Source organism: Euprymna scolopes, chromosome 19 (genome assembly GCF_053919585.1).
Source record: "Euprymna scolopes isolate OS-2025 chromosome 19, ASM5391958v1, whole genome shotgun sequence".
NCBI classification, from domain to species: Eukaryota; Metazoa; Mollusca; class Cephalopoda; order Sepiida; family Sepiolidae; genus Euprymna; species Euprymna scolopes.
The window spans coordinates 132,079,293-132,097,652 of NC_136500.1; the positions used below are offsets into that span (position 1 = coordinate 132,079,293).

Here is an 18,360-nt window from a genome sequence, read left to right on the forward strand (position 1 = left end):
TGCTATCTATAATTTAAATTATTTATTTTTTATTATACATCATCAAATAAACCGTGAGTTTTGGTAAAACTTGCGGAGAATGCTCTGTTTTACGGTTGTTTTAAAAATGGAACGGACATTTAAGTTTCGTTCTGCTGTATTATTACATTATGTCCAACTCACTGTTCGCGTTCACATTCGACATGTTAACTTTTATAGGTTTTCGGGTATGCTGACAAGGTTGGGGGTGTCTCTTCCAAAAGCCGTTCTTAACATGAGGAGGTTTAGGGTGTTTATTCGTTGTGTAGGGGAAAAGAAGTTTAAGTGAAATTAAATTTCTCTGCCCTGTTGTGTTTCGACCAGACACTTAGGACTCAGACGAAAAAGAAACACGAATATACAAGTCGGAGAACAATAAAAGTGTACTTAACTTCAAATAAATACAAATATAAAATAAGCAGGTTGCTCAGCAATTGCATTTGCGGCTTTTTAAGAAGTCCAAAAAGTTCTTATTTTAATGTCTTCAGTTTGACGGCCCCATTCAAGTTCGGAAGAAGAGAAATGAAATAAAACGTCTTTCCTCCACAGAAGTTTGAACGACGGAGGGAGTTTAAAGGGAATCTCTAGTCCCGCTTAATAAAAAGGTTGTTGTGATTGGTCGATGAGCGGCACTTTTAGCCAATGAGACAAGACCTTATTTAAAGTGTAAGGAAACGAAATTAGAGGACGAAAAGGGAGGTAACTCTACATTTTTTATAGCCCTAAACAAAATAATATAAAAAAAGGGAATAAAACAAAATGACACCTCCTTCTCGTTTAAAATGCCCCGCATTTATTTTTCAACAAAATAACAAAACGAACAAGCAAAGGTCCGGTCGGTAAGAGTTCTTGAGAAATCATTATGATTAGAATGTTCAAAGTAGATGAAAAATCCTTTGTGGAATTATCAAGATTAAAAGATCATGTTAGATGAAAGTCCTTCATTAAATTAATAAGATTAGGTGAAAGTCTTGTGTGAAAATAATGTCCTTATTTCAAGGTTTGTGTTTTAACTGGCTAAGTTCGTCTTATTCAAAAGTCCCATCAGGAAAGTAGTCCGTTGTTATTAATTCTTATAGAAAATGTACGGAAATGGGTGCGTGTGTGCATAAGTGTGATTTTTGGGTGGTGGTTGAATGTGTGTAATTATGGTTTTGACAGATTTGAAAACGACGATGAGATGAAAACGAGAGGCATGTTCTCGTGTCGCGTCGGAGTGAGAAGAAAGAAGGGGAAAAAGGGAAGAAAGAATATTTGTTGCGTTTAAATACTTTTTGAACAGGCTCCAGCACAAGATTGCTGCTGCTGATATTTGGTTTTTGGAAAAGCGTTAAAAAGACAATCTTCTAAATTTTCTCATTGGTCGCTTGTGTTATGTCTTAAACTACATCTGCCAGAAATGTGTCCATTTTACTTTTGCTGTTGTGAGAAAAGCGTATTTGAAATTATGTCGTTGCTGGAAGAACTTATCTTTTTTATGCAAATGCGCAGGGAAATTAAAATTAATAAACGTTGGTTTATTTGTGCACGAGCGTGTGTGCGAGTGAGTGACAGCAAAAATACTCGCCCCAGATTGAAAAAAAAAAAACATATAAAACTGTTTTTCTCTATTCTTTTTTCAATATGTAATGTATCCCTTAAAACGTTTTGGCCAGTGTACTTTGCTCTGTAAGAGGTTGCTTCAGTAGGGGAATGATCTTAAAATCTTCTTCTATGTATGCCGGTTTAAGTCGGTCCAACGCGATAGTGTCTCTGTTCTTGTCTTTTGAAACAGTAAAATATTTATCCTGCCTGTCCAGAACTGGATATGGACCCTTATAATTTGGACAAAATGGCTTTTTCACTGAGTCGTTCCTGACAAATATGTGTTTGGTGGTGTGAAGATCTTTTGGGATATAGGATTGTCTGTCTGTTCTCCTGGTAAGTGTGAAATTTAGACAAGACATCTTGTTCTTTCAACTCTGTTATGAATGTGTTTGTAGGTGAGATCTCCGTGTGTTGATCAAAATATGTACCTAGAGTCAAAGTGGAACTGAAAACTACCTCCGCCGGTGTACTTTGTAAGTCTTCTTTTACAGAGTTCCGTATCATTAATAGTATCAAAGTAGATTGTCTGTCCAGTCTGTGCTGTTCAGACTCATTGCCAGGGAGGTTTTTACCTGCCTGTGAATGCATTAAACCAAGCCATTCGAGGATGGGTGATATGCCATAGTCTTCATGTGGTTCGTTCCCAGTAACTGATTAAATTCTGCAAAGAGTGTCACTTGGAACTGCGAATCTCTGTCTACTCCGAAAATGGCTATCCATTCCTGAAGTATGGGTCTGGCTATTGTTGAAGCTGAAGTGTCCTTAACGACTATGGCAGTAGGCCATCTACTGAATCCATCAACGATAGTAAGGACGTGGGTATGTCCCTTTGAAGTGGGTAACGGTCCTACCAAATCGATGTGGATGTTGGTGAATCTAGCATCGGGTGTGCTAAAAGAACCCAATGGTGATTTCGTGGGTCTATGAATTTCGTGCTTTTGACAAGGTATGCACGTCTTAGTCCAATTTCGAATATCTGTGTTCATATTCTGTCACACGAAACGTTGCATAATTAACTTTAGAGTAGCTCGTTTTCCTGGGTGAGAAAAATTGTGAAGATGTTGGAAAACTTTTCGTCTGAGGCTAGGTGGTATGTACGGTCGTGGTTGTTTCTTTGCCGTGTTGCAATAAACAATCGCTGTACTAAAGGGTAGGTGCATTTTTTCGAGTTTTAAGGTGTTTTCCTGAACATCTTTAAGCGTTGTGTCTGATTCCTCTTCTTGTGCTATCAATTCCATGCTTAGCGAGCTGGAATTTAGAGAAGAGATCATGGCTGCTATAATGTTCTCCTGGCCCTTCCCCTTCACGTATCTTATTTTCATGGAGTACTGTGCAATGTATTCGAGATGTCTGATTTCTCGTGGGCCATATTTGTCTACACATTTGTGCAGCGGCAGCGCATAAGTTAATGGTTTGTGCTCTGTGTAGATCGTGAAATTTCTGCCTTCCAAGATGTGTTTGAAATGTTTAATCGTCAGGTGAATTGCCAATAATTCCACAGCATTTTCAACAAGTTTTACCTGTTTAAAAAAAAAAATCATTTCTCATTAGATTAAAGCAATCGAATCTAACGGCCCTATTGGTTTGGAAGTTTGGCCTTTTTAAGATTTAACAGATTGGCCTTTTTAAGGCTAAATTTGGCCTTTTTTTAAGCATATTTTTAGCGCCCATGTTTTATTTTTAGTAATAAATGTGTACTTCAGGTGCATAAAGTATTAAGACATTCGTGGCCTTTTTTTTTCCTATTACCATGTTTTTTCTGAATTATTATTTTTTGGAAGAAGTTTCATGGATCACTACTAACATTTAAATCCCCGCCCCCAAAAAAAAACAACCCTAAGTGTGCACAAATTACAAGAAACCAATAACACCACATAATGTTGGTTTCTCATTTAAATATCAGAAGTCATCATGAAGTAGACTGTTCCTCGCTAAGATATAATTGTTTTTTGTTTTTTACATAGTAGTCACCACTTATCAAGGCCCGGAAGCCACTCGGGGATAAGGTTATTATGTGTACAGTAATCAATGGGATAAGATCGCGTTAATCGTTAGTAATGGAGGTTTGATAAAGTGTCTTACTTAAGGGGGCGGTTTATCAGGAATTTGGTTATGTTGGACTTGAAGACATCCAAGTTATAGTCAAGTGGGAAACAAGCAAACGGAAGGGAGTTTCACAGGCGTGCACTTCAAGAAAGAAGCTTTGTTTATGGAATCTACGTTTTGATTTAGGCACAGATAAAGAGTGGGGAAAATTACTGGCAGTGGTTTCAGCTAGACGGGTGTTTTTCATGATAGACTGGCGAGGAGGTACCAGAGATTGAAGCTCAGACTTGCACTTGCCATGGAAATAATGATAAACAAAGACAGGCTTGCAACGTCTCTTCTGTGAGAGAGAGGTTGTAAGGAAGAGAAAAGGACATCCCCCACTAAGACACGAAGTCTATTTGGTACTTTGTCAAGGCAGGATAAGCTGTTTTTAGCAGCTCCTGCCCAGATGTGGCAGCAGTACTCCATCCTTATGGAGGTATTCTTTTTAATGTGCTAGTCGACCGATATGGTTCCATATTCTAGATTTCAAAAGGAGTTTGCGTTTTCCAAATGTTGGGTCACATGGTATGAAGTCATTGGTATCGCAGCAAATAATATAGTGTAGAAATAACATGGATATAAAACGTATGCCGATATTGTAATAGATGTTCGAAAAATGTATGAACTATTTATTTGAAAGATATTTTATCTCACCTGTTTGTGCTCCAAGACAATGGCAAAAAATTTACATAACAATTACAACAAAGGATACTTTTAAAATTCGACACAAATTTTATTCGTTCTTCTTTGCAACAGAGGAAATGCCTTATTTGCGTCTGAATAGAGCTGGTAACAATCTTGAAAGGTAATAGTTCTTTTATCTTCATCATGAACTTATATCCGAGTATGGCACTGTTCGAAGATTGGATTAATTACAGTCATTGAATGATGACTTCTGATTAAAAGATTCAATTCTTGACTTGACTCGACATTACAGAAGTTCATAATTAATGTTCATTTGAGAAAAAAAGTCATTAATGACAAGTCGATAATTCTGACCTTAAAAATGTCTCTGGGAGACATAGTTAATAATAACTTAGCCTAATAATTTAGGCATTAAAATAAAGTCTCAATGGGGTGAAAATTTAGAGACATCCAATGCCTCATATCCAGAGTTCCACCCTTCATGTTCGGCGGTAAAGAAAAATGACCCAGTACCCGTCAGTTTTTGAAAACCTGAGAACTGCAAACCCATAGCAGTGAGAAGCAGACATTTTTCTCATAATAATAAAAAGTTTGACTTTGAGATAAAAAGACTACTCGAGGAGGCTATAATTGAGTCTAGCAAATCACCCTGAAGGGCTCAGATAGTTATAACCACTTCTGAAAACCATAAAAAAAGAATAGCTATAGATTACTCCCAAATCATAAATAGATTTACTCTTTTGGACGCCTTCCCACTACCCAGGATAGAGTAAATGATAGGTAAAATAGCCAAATATCGTACTTGAAAATTGTACCATCAGATCGCCATTAGACATAGAGATAAGCTATATACAGCTTTCGAGGTGAACGGTCAACTATATCAATTTGCAGGATTACTTTGGGCATTAAAAATGGGGTAGCCAGCTTCCAAAGCATAGTCAACCACATCACAACGGATGAGAAACTGGAAGGCACAATTGCATACATTGACAATGTCACAGTATGTGGCTATAATAAAAAGGAACATGACGAAAATCTCAGATGGTTCATGTCCACTGTCGACAAATACAACCTTACCTACATGACGACAAATTTGGACTGGACAAGATAAACCTATTGAGGTATACCATAAGCAAAGGTTTTATAGCACCGGTAGCAGATCAATTGAAACTTTTACTCCAGATGCCTGTCCCTCACAATCAGCCTTCTCTTTGACGTGCTATGGGCATGTTTGCTCACTACTCCCAATGGATTGCATCGTTCTCATAAAAGATACATCGATTAACACAAGTAGAGGCATTTCCTCTGTCTCATTAAGCCATTTGAGGGACTGAAAAAGAATATTGCGAAATCAGCAATTACAACAATAGATCAAAATATTCCTCTGGTTGTTGAAACGGATGCGTCAGACTGTGTACTGCTGCTTCTTTGAGACAAGCTAATCGTCCTGTAGATTTTTTTTCAAGAACCCTCTCATGGGCTGAATGACAACACCCCGCAATTGAAAAGGAAGCCTATGTTATAGTCGAGGCATTAAGAAACTGGCGGCACTACCTGATTGGACGCCAGTTTAAACTTATCACTGACCAAAAATCAGTTGCATTTATGTTCAACTTTTAAAACTACAAGCGAAATAAAGAACGGGAAAATAGCAAGGTGGGAAATTGAACTATCTTGTTTCTTCTTTGACCTCAGCTTCCGACCCGGCAAGCTGATACACTGTCAAGAGTATGCTATATGGCACTAAGCGAGGACAAACTCCGAATGCTCCATAACAATCTCTGTCACCCGGGCATTACTTGAAGGGTTCATGCTGTGAGGTGTAGAAACTTGCCTTTCTCAGTGGAGGAGGTAAAAAGAATTACAAATTCCTGCCGAACATGTGTTGAAATTAAGTCATGGTTTTATAAACCCAAAACTGACGTTTTAATAAAAGCAACAAACCCGTTTGAAAGACTCAATCTTGATTTTAAAGGTCCGCTACCAAACAAAACAAGGAACCGATATATATTAACTGTTGTCGACGAACATTCCCGGTTTCTTTTTGCCTTCCTTTGCTCAGACATATCGGCAACTGCAAGTATATGATGTCTCTGTTCACTATTTGCTGTCTTTGGAGTTCTTGCCTATATACATATGGACCGAGGGGCTTCTTCCATGTCAGAGCAGCTTCAACAAGTTCTACTTGAACAAAGAGTAGCTATAGGTGTGACAACTCCCTACAGCCCTAAGGTAACGGCCAATATGAAAGATATAACAGTATTATTTGGAAGGCCATTCAATTGACTGCATCAAATAATGGATGTTCGATTGATAATTGGGAAAATCTTCCTCCTGTAGCAGTATATGCCATTCAATTCCTAGTGTGTACCACCATGAATGCCACACCACACGAAAGGTTTTTACCTTTTCAGCGCCAGAGTTCAGTAAGAGCTTTGCTTTCATCTTGGCTCTCTCAATCCAGTAGTGTTTCTGAAACGGCATGCACATTACACCAAGAACGATCCCTTAGTGGAGGAGGTAAAGCTCAAAGAAGTGAACTCCCAGTACGCTCTGGTATGACATGCAGATGGTAGAGAATCTAATGTGTCTCTCATAGACCTAGCGCCTGTTGGAGACGTACCAGGGCCATGGACAACCCATGAGGACAGATCAACTCCCCCTGACACTGAAACCCTTCTGGAAGATCACGGAACTCAAATTGCTTCTGATACGCTGTCTAATGACACTGTCTCCATTGGGGATCTGTCAGACACTTTGGGTGAGCCAACACCTGAATCCCTAATAGATGAAAGACTAGCACAAAAACATGTGTTCATCCAGAGACTGACTCTGACATGGAAAGGCCTGCTCCTCTGAGAAGGAAACATTTCGGAGCAAGGTATTTCAGAGCCCATAAATAGGCTCGCACTGAAGAGCCTTTCTGTTTGATTACTCTGACCCTTAATCATGGACGGTCGAAGCAGCCACTGAAAGCTTGTAGGGAGCCTTGATATTTAAGGGACTTTATTCTCTATCAGTGAGAAATTTGGTGGGGGAGAATGTTGTGATTATGGATTATCTCCTCTTTGATAATCCAAGCTATAAAAGCTGTACATTTCTGTTTGTCAAGTAGACGAGTATTAAGAGTCTTAATTGAATAAAAGATTACTAGACAAAATCTCTTGTCCTGTTTTCATTACACGCTTTGCCCATTAATTTCGATTTTTTTGTCTGTTTGCTTATTTTAAAAATTACAATTTAATATTAATTAAACACCATTTATTTTTCGATTAAGGAAATATTCAAATGTTTTTTATTATTAATTTTGATGGGCATGCATTATGAATTGTGTGTAAGTGTCTTAGATACAGTGAAAATGATGACGCCAGACTCATTCAGAAATTAACTACCAATGTTGCTCTAAAAGTGTGTTAGGTTGGATCGACAGAATTGTTTGGGACTATGTTGAGTCATTTTGACAAAGTTGTTCGTGATTGTGTCAGGTCATGTCAATGAAGTTGTTCGGGAGTGGCATAAGAGATTCAAAGAAGGCAGGGAGTCTGTGATGGATGATGAGAGGTATGGGAGGAGTAAAGACATCAGAACACCAAAGTTGATTGGCCAAATAAAGAATTTCATGGATAAGGACTGTCGTGTGTCAATAGGGAAAATAAGTGCACAGTTTGATGTCAGTGAGGGAATTGTATTCACAATTATTCACAAGGAACTTAAGATGTGGAAGATTTGTGCAAAGTTTGTCCCTAGGGTGCTCAGAGAAGATCACAGACTATTTGACCAAGATGGGTATCATGAAACCCTCCCTATACTTCAGACCTTGCTCACTGCTACTTTTGGTTATTCCCTAAGCTCAAAGAGAACTTTAGAGGCTGTCATTATGAGACAATTGAAGATGTCAATGGGGCCTTCTGTAAGGTCATGGGATGGTACAAGTGCATTGCAGCCAAAGGAGATTACTTCAAAGGGGACTAAACTTTAATGTGTGTACTATCAATAAAAGTTTCCATACAAAAAAGTCTGGAAGATTATTGAAGGTACTTCGTAAGTATCAAACGTTCAAGGCAGCAAACATCAAATATTATACATCGTTATTCTATATTGTTTTAGTAAAAACTTTTGTTGCAATACCCTCATCTAAATCGATTTTCTCTTGTAAACTGAAAAAAAAGAAAAGAAAGTTTTTTTTTTCTTTGTTGAAATTAGTGATGGGACGATTTTAATATTTTTCCAGACTCCAATTACTGATTCCATAATAAATTATTGATTCCGATACAATTACCGATTCCCATTCTTCATAAATATCTAAATATTTAACTATAGAGTTGTATTTTTTCTCTGATTACTGTAAAAACACACATGTTAAATATGCAAATATTTTCCTAAACATAAAAATATACTTGTGGGGGACGAGCTATCGATTTTAGCGTCACTGGTGGTTTAAAATCAATAAATATTTATTATTTTATCATTATTACCAGCAATAGAAGATTTAGCTTAAAACAAAATCCAATAAAAAGACAATTAAAAGAATCACGGAAAATTGGTACAAATGTTTCCGATTCTGATACCAATTCCGATACCCTCAAATATTCACATTTCCAATTAACTGTTCCAACACTAGTTGAAATATATTCATGTATAATGGTGGATGAGGAAATGTGAATTAGATACAAATTGCTTGTATTAAAAGTTACATTCTTAGAAATGCAGCAGATAATTGTTCCTTCATAATTTGGGGTCGCAGAAAATCGTTTAAATACTAGCAAAAAATTTTATGCTGCCTGAGTAAAGTATTGATCTATCTTTGTTACTTTATGTAATTTTCTCTATTTTAATAAATCCTTTTTTTTACTTTCACATATTTACACTTATATAGTTTTCTGAATTATCTTTATGCATTAGAATTACATGTAATGATTTCGATGGACCATTTTTGTGCTGGCACGAATGTAAAGATATTCTTGACCTTATATTTCATGATAATTGCCAATGAACATGTTTGCATTTCAGCATAGTTTTTATCTATCAACAGTTAATTAAATGAAATGTAGCTTTCCCTTCTCTGCAATCTCTTTCTCACAGAAAAGATGTTGCGATCCTGTCGTTACTTTATCATTATTTTCATGGCAAGTGCTTGTTTGAACTCCAATTTATGGTCCCCGCCCCCTTGCCAAATATTCATGAAAACACTCGTCTGGCTGTAAACACTATCAATAATTCCCCCAATCTTTATCTGTGCCTAAACCTAAATGTACATTCCATGAACCAAGCTTCTTTCTAAGGACTGCACACCTTTGGAACTCTTCCGTTCACCTGCTTTCCAGCTGACTACAATATGGCCATCTTCAAGTCCAATGTAAACAAGTTCTTGATGAACCGTTCCCCTTAAGTAATCCAATTTACCAAATTAACACTTCTAACGATTACTATGATATTGTCCTTCTGACCAATGTACACTCTTTAACCCTTATCCTCGAGTGGCTTATTAAAAACTGTTTGGTTTTTCTTGTCTTTTTTAAAAATTTTTTAGAAAGATATTTAAGATATATATGCATTTTTTTTACAAACGAATCATCACTAATATAGGATTCGTTTGTAAAAAAAATACATATATATCTTAAATATATATCTAAAAAAAAATTTTTAAAAGAGCAAGAAAAACTGAACAGTTTTTAATAAAAAATATTCACTTCTTGTGTTCGCTAAAGGCATTGCGGTTATATTTTTTTAATTAAAATTTTGAAAAGATGTTTTTAAAATAATATTTCCATTATATATATATATATATATATACACTTGTTTATTGTTATATAAACATGGTCACATCCTGCTGCTACAAATAGCCACTTGTTTCAATCAAACAACAGGTATCATCAAGCAGCGACTTGACTATTCAAAAGTTCAATGAATTTTATTCATTGAACTTTTGAATAGTCAAGTCGCTGCCTGATGACATCTGTTGTTTGATTGAAACAAGTGGCTATTTGTAGCAGCAGGATGTGACTATGTTTATATAACAATAAACAAGTATTATCAGCTCTTTTTATTGAGCACTATCTAACAACCTCGTTGAATTCATTAGTCCATTACTTTTGAATAAAAAAACCCGAGTATATATATATATATATATATATATATATATATATATATATATATATATATATATAGCATTTTGCAACGGATGTACAAAGATGATTTTCTTAGTATAAAGGGAAATAGGATCTGTTATGTAAGTATTTTGGTATGGTCAATCATCTTAAGATGACTTAAAAATAATTTATAATATACTTTACAAGAAAATAGCGTCTATAGTATGCAGTCGTATATATTGTTTTGACTTAATTTTTCTAAAAATTATTTACAATAAACTCAATTTCTGAGGAACCAATACATCTTGCTCCTTTAATCAGATATAGTCTCGGCAGACACTGGGTTTTGTTTGTAATTTTGTACAGTCTCAGCATTTTCCTTGTTTTGGAGTCTAATCTGTTTATCTTCCTCTGTAGCTAGTAAACAATGCTAAAGCAATATATTATCACAAGCACAGTTGTGTTATTCAAAATCTTTAAAAGCCTGGAGACAGCCAGCTGCCCGCTTTGCCAACTACAACCCCTCCCCTTTCCAGTAACATCATTACTTGCTGGATGGCGGTTGCCTAAAATGTGTATTCTCTTATTAGTTGTCAAATGTGTCTTTCTTGCAAAGGAATTCCCATATATTTCACACAAATTTAGCTTCTCTCTTTTTTTTTATTTAACTTCAGTAAGTTTTAAGAGATCAAGGGGCTCCCTCATGGAGCGAACAGTTGATTCTATTAGGATTTAAATTTATATCCATGAGCTGTTTTAAGAATAGATACTGTTCCCTTTATGGCTGCTATTTGTATTTGGTTACACCTTGGTCTTCCGGGGATTGCTTCCAAGTATTTTTCAAGATTCTTTTTTATTAAACCAGTTGCTCCTATCACAACCGGTATAATGTTTATTTCTTTCAGAGATCATGTCATTTTAAGATCATTTTTTAGGTCCTGATATTTTGTTATCTTTTCCCGTTCAGCTCTATTAAGGCCCAAATCATTTGGGACTGTGATATCGATAATGAGTGCAGTTCTTTTGGGCATGTTCCATATTACAATACCTGGTTTGATGGCCCATAGAACATGGTCACTTTTCCATTTGATGTTATCGGGTGTGGTTCATGTTCCCAGATCTTCGTCTGCCAACTAATCCCCCCCCATAATAACATAGTTACTTGCATTCTGACGGTTGCCTCAAATGTGTATTCTCTTATGAGTTGTCAAGTGCGACTTTCTTGCAAAGGAATTCCCACATATTTCACACGAATATAACTTCTCTCCAGTGTGTATTTTTTTATGAACGTTCAAGTTTACTTTCTGTCCAAAGGAATTTCCACAAACTTCACATGAATATGGCTTCTCTCCAGTATGTGTTCTCACATGATTAATCAAGATCGACTTCTGTGTAAAGCAAGTGCTACAAACTTCACAAGTATAGGGTTTCTCTCCACTGTGTATTCTCATATGTCTATTCAAGGACGATTTATATGAAAACGAAATCTCACAAACTTTGCAGAAATATGGTTTCTCTCCAGTGTGAATTCTAATATGATTTTTCAAGGTTGTTTTATTTGCAAATGAATTTCCACAAACTTCACAGGAATATAACTTCTCTCCGGTATGTATTTTTATATGTTCCTTCAAGTCCGATTTTTGTGTAAAAGAAGTTCCACACAATTCACAAGAATATGGTTTTTCTCCGCTATGGAATAGCATATGTTTGTTCAAGTTGGACTTTTTTACAAAGGAATTCCCACACACTTCACATGAATAGATCTTCTCTCCGGTGTGTATTCTTTCATGATCTTTCAAATTTGACTGATGTGTAAAAGAAATCCCACACACCTGGCAGGAATATGGCTTTTCTCCAGTGTGAATTCTCATATGTATTTTCAGGTTGGATTTTTTGGTGAAGAAATTTCCACACACTTCACATGCGTGTGGTTTTTCTCCATTGTGTATTCTTTTATGATCTTCCAGGTTTGACTTCCGTGTGAAACAATTCCCACATACTTCACAAGAATATGGTTTCTCTCCAGTGTCTATTCCCATATGTTGATTTAATTCATTATTCGGAGAAAATGTCCTTCCACAAATCCCAGAAGAAACTGATTCCTCAATATGCACCTCCATGTGATGCCTTTAACCAAATATCGGTTCTCTGATGCGAAAAATTAAACTTTTCACACAAACATAGATGTCATATGTCAGATAAATATAAACCAATTAGATTATCATAGGGCAGAATGATACGATTGTTAGTGTTAGTGTTTTGCACTGCCATAGATGAGTAATTGATTTCAATGTCTTCAAACATCTTATTTAATTAACCTCTTTTTCCCACATTTTAACTGTCACGATTTTATTGTCCTGTTGTTTGAGGTAAAAATCATCAATCATTTGAATGTTAAATATATTTTCAAATGTGATTATCTGCAAGAACAAGAAAAAAAAAATGTTATAAAAGCTTACATTGTAACACTCAGTTTTAAAATGTTAATAAAATTATAAGTTCTCAAATTACTTTTTACTTTTCTGCCAAAATTCCTATCTTGTTATATAAAATTATTGTTCCAGATATTTTAATTAATTTATTTCCTTTTAGATATTCCAAAAATTATTAAAAATATGTTGTACAGATTTTAATAGTTTTATCTTTTTTCAGATGTTAAAAATTGTAAAATTCTAAAATAGTTTTAAGTTATAGAAATTCATTGGTTTAGTTTTCGCAATAAAAATGGTTCATTTATATATTTAGTAAAAGATTTATCAAGAAATTATTAATGGAATCGAATTTTTATATACTTTTATAATTGTTTCATATATACAACTATGTATTCATGTATATTCAATATTATAAAGTTGTACTTCCTGTTTTTTTTACAACCTACTTCTAAGATTGTAGAGATAAAATCCACCCATGTGATGTGAATAAATATAGTTCATTTTAATCAAAGACAATACATTAATGTAGGCTTGGCATTGAAAATTAAATAACTTAAATACACCACGACAAAAACGAGTTAAGGGCTTGGAGCAGGTATCCTCATTGATTCCAGAGAAATGCCAGGTTTGACATGAAGACAACACAAATTTATTGAAATGCATTCCAATTAATGCTGCTATTTTTATACTTTTAATTATTTGTTCTTATTGCATATTACAATGGTTTTCTTATTAATTTTGTTCAATCGTTGGACAAAAAAAATTGGTTGCATAATTATATATGATTATTGACACAAGATTTGTATTTATCATACAAAAATACATTAGAATAGCACTTTGTTGTTGTTTTTGTTTTGCGTAATAAGATTAAATACACTTTTTGCTTTGAAGCAGATATTTATTAAACTATGTAATATATATATATATATATATATACATATACACATATATATATACACACAGATAGACATATATATATACACACATATACATATATGTACACACACATATACATATATATACCCACACACATATATGTACACACACATATACATATATATACCCACACACATATATGTACACACACATATACATATATATATATATATAGTTTGTCTCTGCTTTATTGTAATTTTCATGGCAAGTGCTCGGCTGAGCTCCAATCTATGGTCCCTCCTTGCCAACTTTAAAAGAAACACCCGTCTATCAGAAAACACCATCACTAATTTCCCCCAATCTTTATCTGTGCCTAAACCTAAATGTAGATTCCATGAACAAAGCTTCTTTCTTATGCACGCCTATGGAATTGTCTTCTGCTTTCCTGCTTTCAAGCTGACTATGATATGGTTGTCTTCAAGTCTAACGTAAACAAGTTTTTGATGAGCTGTTCCATACAAGTTAACAAACTTACTGAATTACTATATTGTTCAATTTCTAATGTATACACGTTAACCCTTATCCTCGAGTGACCTCTTGGCCTTGATAAGTGGTGATTCCTATGTAATATATGTATATATATATATATATATATATATATATATATTTGCGCATATTTTATTGAAGAGGATCTTCGTTCTTCTTTTTATGATCTTTCTTTCGAATTTTTCTTGTTTTCATACAAGTATTTTTGTTGTGGGATTCAAAGTTCTTATAAAGTCCCCTAGTTTACCGAACGTTTTTGGTCTCAATTGACCATCGTCTACACGCACTACATTGGAAAGATGTCTCACAGGACATCAGAACACCTCCAGTGCTATTTGCAAACACCTCGAACAAGAACATAACATAATAAACACCACCTCCAAACAATACTAAGAACTTTTAAAAAATAACACTAACATTAAAAACTTGCAATAATTACCAACGATTAACAATGCTAGAAGCATTAATAATAAAAAATAAAAACCCAACCATTAATAAAATAAACTTTGACAACAGCAACCGAATTCTCCACCTATTCTAACACGATAAAGGTGAAGAGGAAGGGAAAAAAGAAAAAAAAATTCAAATTAGGCGAAACTACACATCAAGCAATAAGAAGGATGCACGGGAAGAACAACCCTGATGATGGTCAATCGAGACCGAAAACGTTCGGTGAACTAGGGGACTTTATAAGAACTTTGGATCCCACAACAAAAATACTTGTACGAAAACAAGAAAAATTCAAAAGAAAGATCATAAAAAGAAGAACACAGATCCTCTTTAATAAAATATGCACGAATAATGAAATTCTGCCTAAATATATATATATATATATATATATATATATATATATATATACATACATAACAGTGTGCATGACTACGTTAGGAAATATTAGCAGGAATTGTCAGATAGTTGGCTTGCAAAAATATCAGCAGTAGCTAAAAAAAGCACATATGCAAATCAGGAAGTATATATATATATATATATATATATATATATATATATATATATATATATAGTATATCCTTTCTGGACACTCACTAACCAACTCTAAATTCTACAAATTGATGATTATAACAGAACACTATGAAAAAGCAGATTCAAAGAACAGATTTATAACATAGCTATTCCACCCCAAGAAAAACTGTTTGAAAGAGTGTGTAATCCATTGATTACAATGCCCAAATTGCATCCAACATGCATCATGGCTACTCCATTTTCCCAAAATAAGATTAATATATTTTTGTATTACGTCATTATGTTAGCAATTGATTCCTAAACATCTTAGATTAGCACATTGGTACAGTGTGACATCAACTTTTTATGAGGCTAAAATTACACCTAGCACATCTAGCCTTACATATGCAAGGATAACACAATGGAATTTAAAGTGGTTTTAGGCATATAATAATTCCTTCAGACATGTTGATGTCACTCGCCGGTTACACACAGGATTTGAAAGGGCATAATTCCTATGTAATCCAATGGAAAATACTGAAGAACCAGGAATCCTCAACTAGAAATTAAAAAAAAATGTAGCCTGTACACCACTGAACAGATGAAGAATTTGACCAAAAAAAAAAAAAAATCACTGTTCTGCCTATCACATGCTTGAATATAAATTCTCAGATATTTGAAATCTTTTCAACTGCATATTGTAAAGATAATCAGAAAAAAACTCCTTCGATTCTATACTAACACTAAATCCTAATTGCAAAGCTTAAAAGAACCCAAGAAAATATGTAACCCCAAATAATTTACACTCTCGTGACACACTAATTATATTTCTGAACTCTCTAATGTTTTTGTAAATAACAATGATGTCACTTGCAAAGGAGTACAAAATTTCAGTTGATGTCACACTAGTAAGATCTTACTAGAACTGAGCAAAATCACATAAGAGTTTCACAGCAGTTACTTAATGATGTAAAAAGAGGGATTGGACCCAAACAGCATTTATATCGACTGTCACCAAAAGTCTGAACCCAACACAGTTGAATAAGGTTCATCGACTGGAGCAAGGCGAACATTATATTTTGTACAGAGAGTCGACCAGTTCAAACCTAGATCCAGAGTAAAAGTAATCTATCAGAATTGTTATAACTGTCAGATGATAGATCCATCCCTAGTCTAATGGAAGAAAAGAAGGCTAAGTGTGTCTGAAGGCATGGACATTATATTCTACAATAAATTGTAAAAAGAAAAAAGAAAAATTATTTTTTTCAGGAACAATCCGAAAAAAAACCCTAAAATCTGTATTAATGAATTCGATATAATTGAAAAAAATTTCTCAAACTACCGATATTATCATTGAATAAAAATTGTTTATAAAATATGTTGCAATATTTTTGAGCTTATAATGGGGTATGATCCCACACAGTCGGACGATTCTATTTATAAATCATGCTGCTAAGAACTGACGAATCAAATTAATTCACGTTCTGCTACAAACCAATCAGGAACCAGAATTACTTCATAAATATTAAACCTTTTCTGAAGCAATTTCACATGTTGTTTCCCGGGTTTCGACATGGTAAGAATATTTTGTTCTGTGGAACTGTCTACTATAAACAAGTCACCTACCAGAACTTGTGTGTGACAGCGAACCATCTGAAACTCAAAATGGCTTACACTTCTACAGGTTATGCACCCAGCGTGCGTCTTTATTTCGATGGATCCGAATCAAAGTTCGAATTGTGGCAAGTTAAATTTCTGGGATATCTACGAATCCAAAAGCTACACAAAGTACTAGAAACTCAACCTGAAAACAGAAACGACCCCGACTTCATTGAAAAGAACGCAACTGTCTTTGCGGAATTAATACAGTGTTTAGATGACTGAAGTCTATCACTGGTAATGAGAGAAGCCCTGGACAACGGCTGCAAAGAATTAAACATATTGAGAGAGCATTATTTATTGAAAGAAAAACCCAAAATTATTTCTTTATACACTGAACTGACCTCTCTAAAACGAATGGAAGCCGAAACTGTTACTGATTATATTATAAGAGTCGAGACAACTGCAAATTCTTTAAAAATGTCTGGTGAAGTTATAAGTGACAGTCTGTTAATTTCCATGGTCCTTAAGAGATTATCGAGTGATTTCAAGCCATTTACCACCGTGATAACCCAATAAGAAATACCCATGCCAGGAATAAAAAATGCAACTTTGCCAAAAGCAGGTTTTTTCCTAAGAAAAGTACAAAATTATGTTATAATTGTGGACGACCTAATCACAAGAGTTTCCAATGTAGATACAGGACTCAAAATGGCGACTACATTAAAAATGTAGAGAGCTCTGTTAGCGAACATACATTTTTATTTTCGTGTACATTTGATGCGTCAACAAGCAATAATAATTTTCTTGTCGGTTGTGGGGCCACGACACATGTGATTACAAAGGAATCTGATTTTATCAATTTTGATCCCAACTTTAAGCAACACAATCATTTTTTAGAACTGGCTGACGGGAGTCGAGTCAATGATATCGTTTTGAAAAGAGGCAATGCAAAAATCTCGCTAAGGAACAATAAGGGTGAACTGTGTTTCGGTATTCAGGAGAGCGCTCTTCTGGTCCCAAAATTTAAACAAAATATATTTTCTATGTAGGCTGCCATGGGACAATGAGCAGATATAAACTTTGGCCCCAATAAATCGGGGCTGGTATGCCCGGATGGAAGACTGTATTATTTGAATTACGTAGTCCCATCAAAAACCGCCTGCCATGATCTACAGACATGGCATAAAATTCTTGGACACTGCAATATTCCTGATATCAAAAAAAAAAAAAGTTACCGACTGTAGTTGATGGAATGCGAATACAAACATCAAAAACCTTCAACTGCGACGTCTGTACACAAGGGAAAATGACAACCTATCAAAACAAGATACCAGACAAAAAGGCCAAAAAAATCCTATCAATGGTGCATTGGGACTTGAACGGTCCCGTAGAACCGATGGCCAGAGAACATTATTGATATGTGTTGAATTTCGTAGATGACCATTCACGTTTAATAATGGTTTACTTTTTAAAGAACAAATCTGATACCCTGCTAGCAACTAAGAAATATCTAG

General features: G+C 34.8%; 1 protein-coding gene across 2 annotated transcripts in view; it reads right to left on the bottom strand.

Moving 5' to 3' along the window:
• LOC145239987 (uncharacterized) overlaps window positions 1–18,360 on the bottom strand; it is a 26,666-nt gene continuing 8,306 nt past the window's right edge. The window contains exon 2 of one of the 2 annotated variants that reach the window (XR_013862456.1): window positions 1–3,125. Coding sequence is in view for 1 of the 2 variants with exons in the window: in XM_080103567.1 (XP_079959693.1) it covers window positions 11,612–12,550 (939 nt within the window). In the remaining variant the exon portion in view is untranslated. Of the gene's footprint in view, window positions 3,126–10,472; window positions 12,851–18,360 lie in introns of those variants that run through there. The other variant, XM_080103567.1, reaches the window with a different exon arrangement.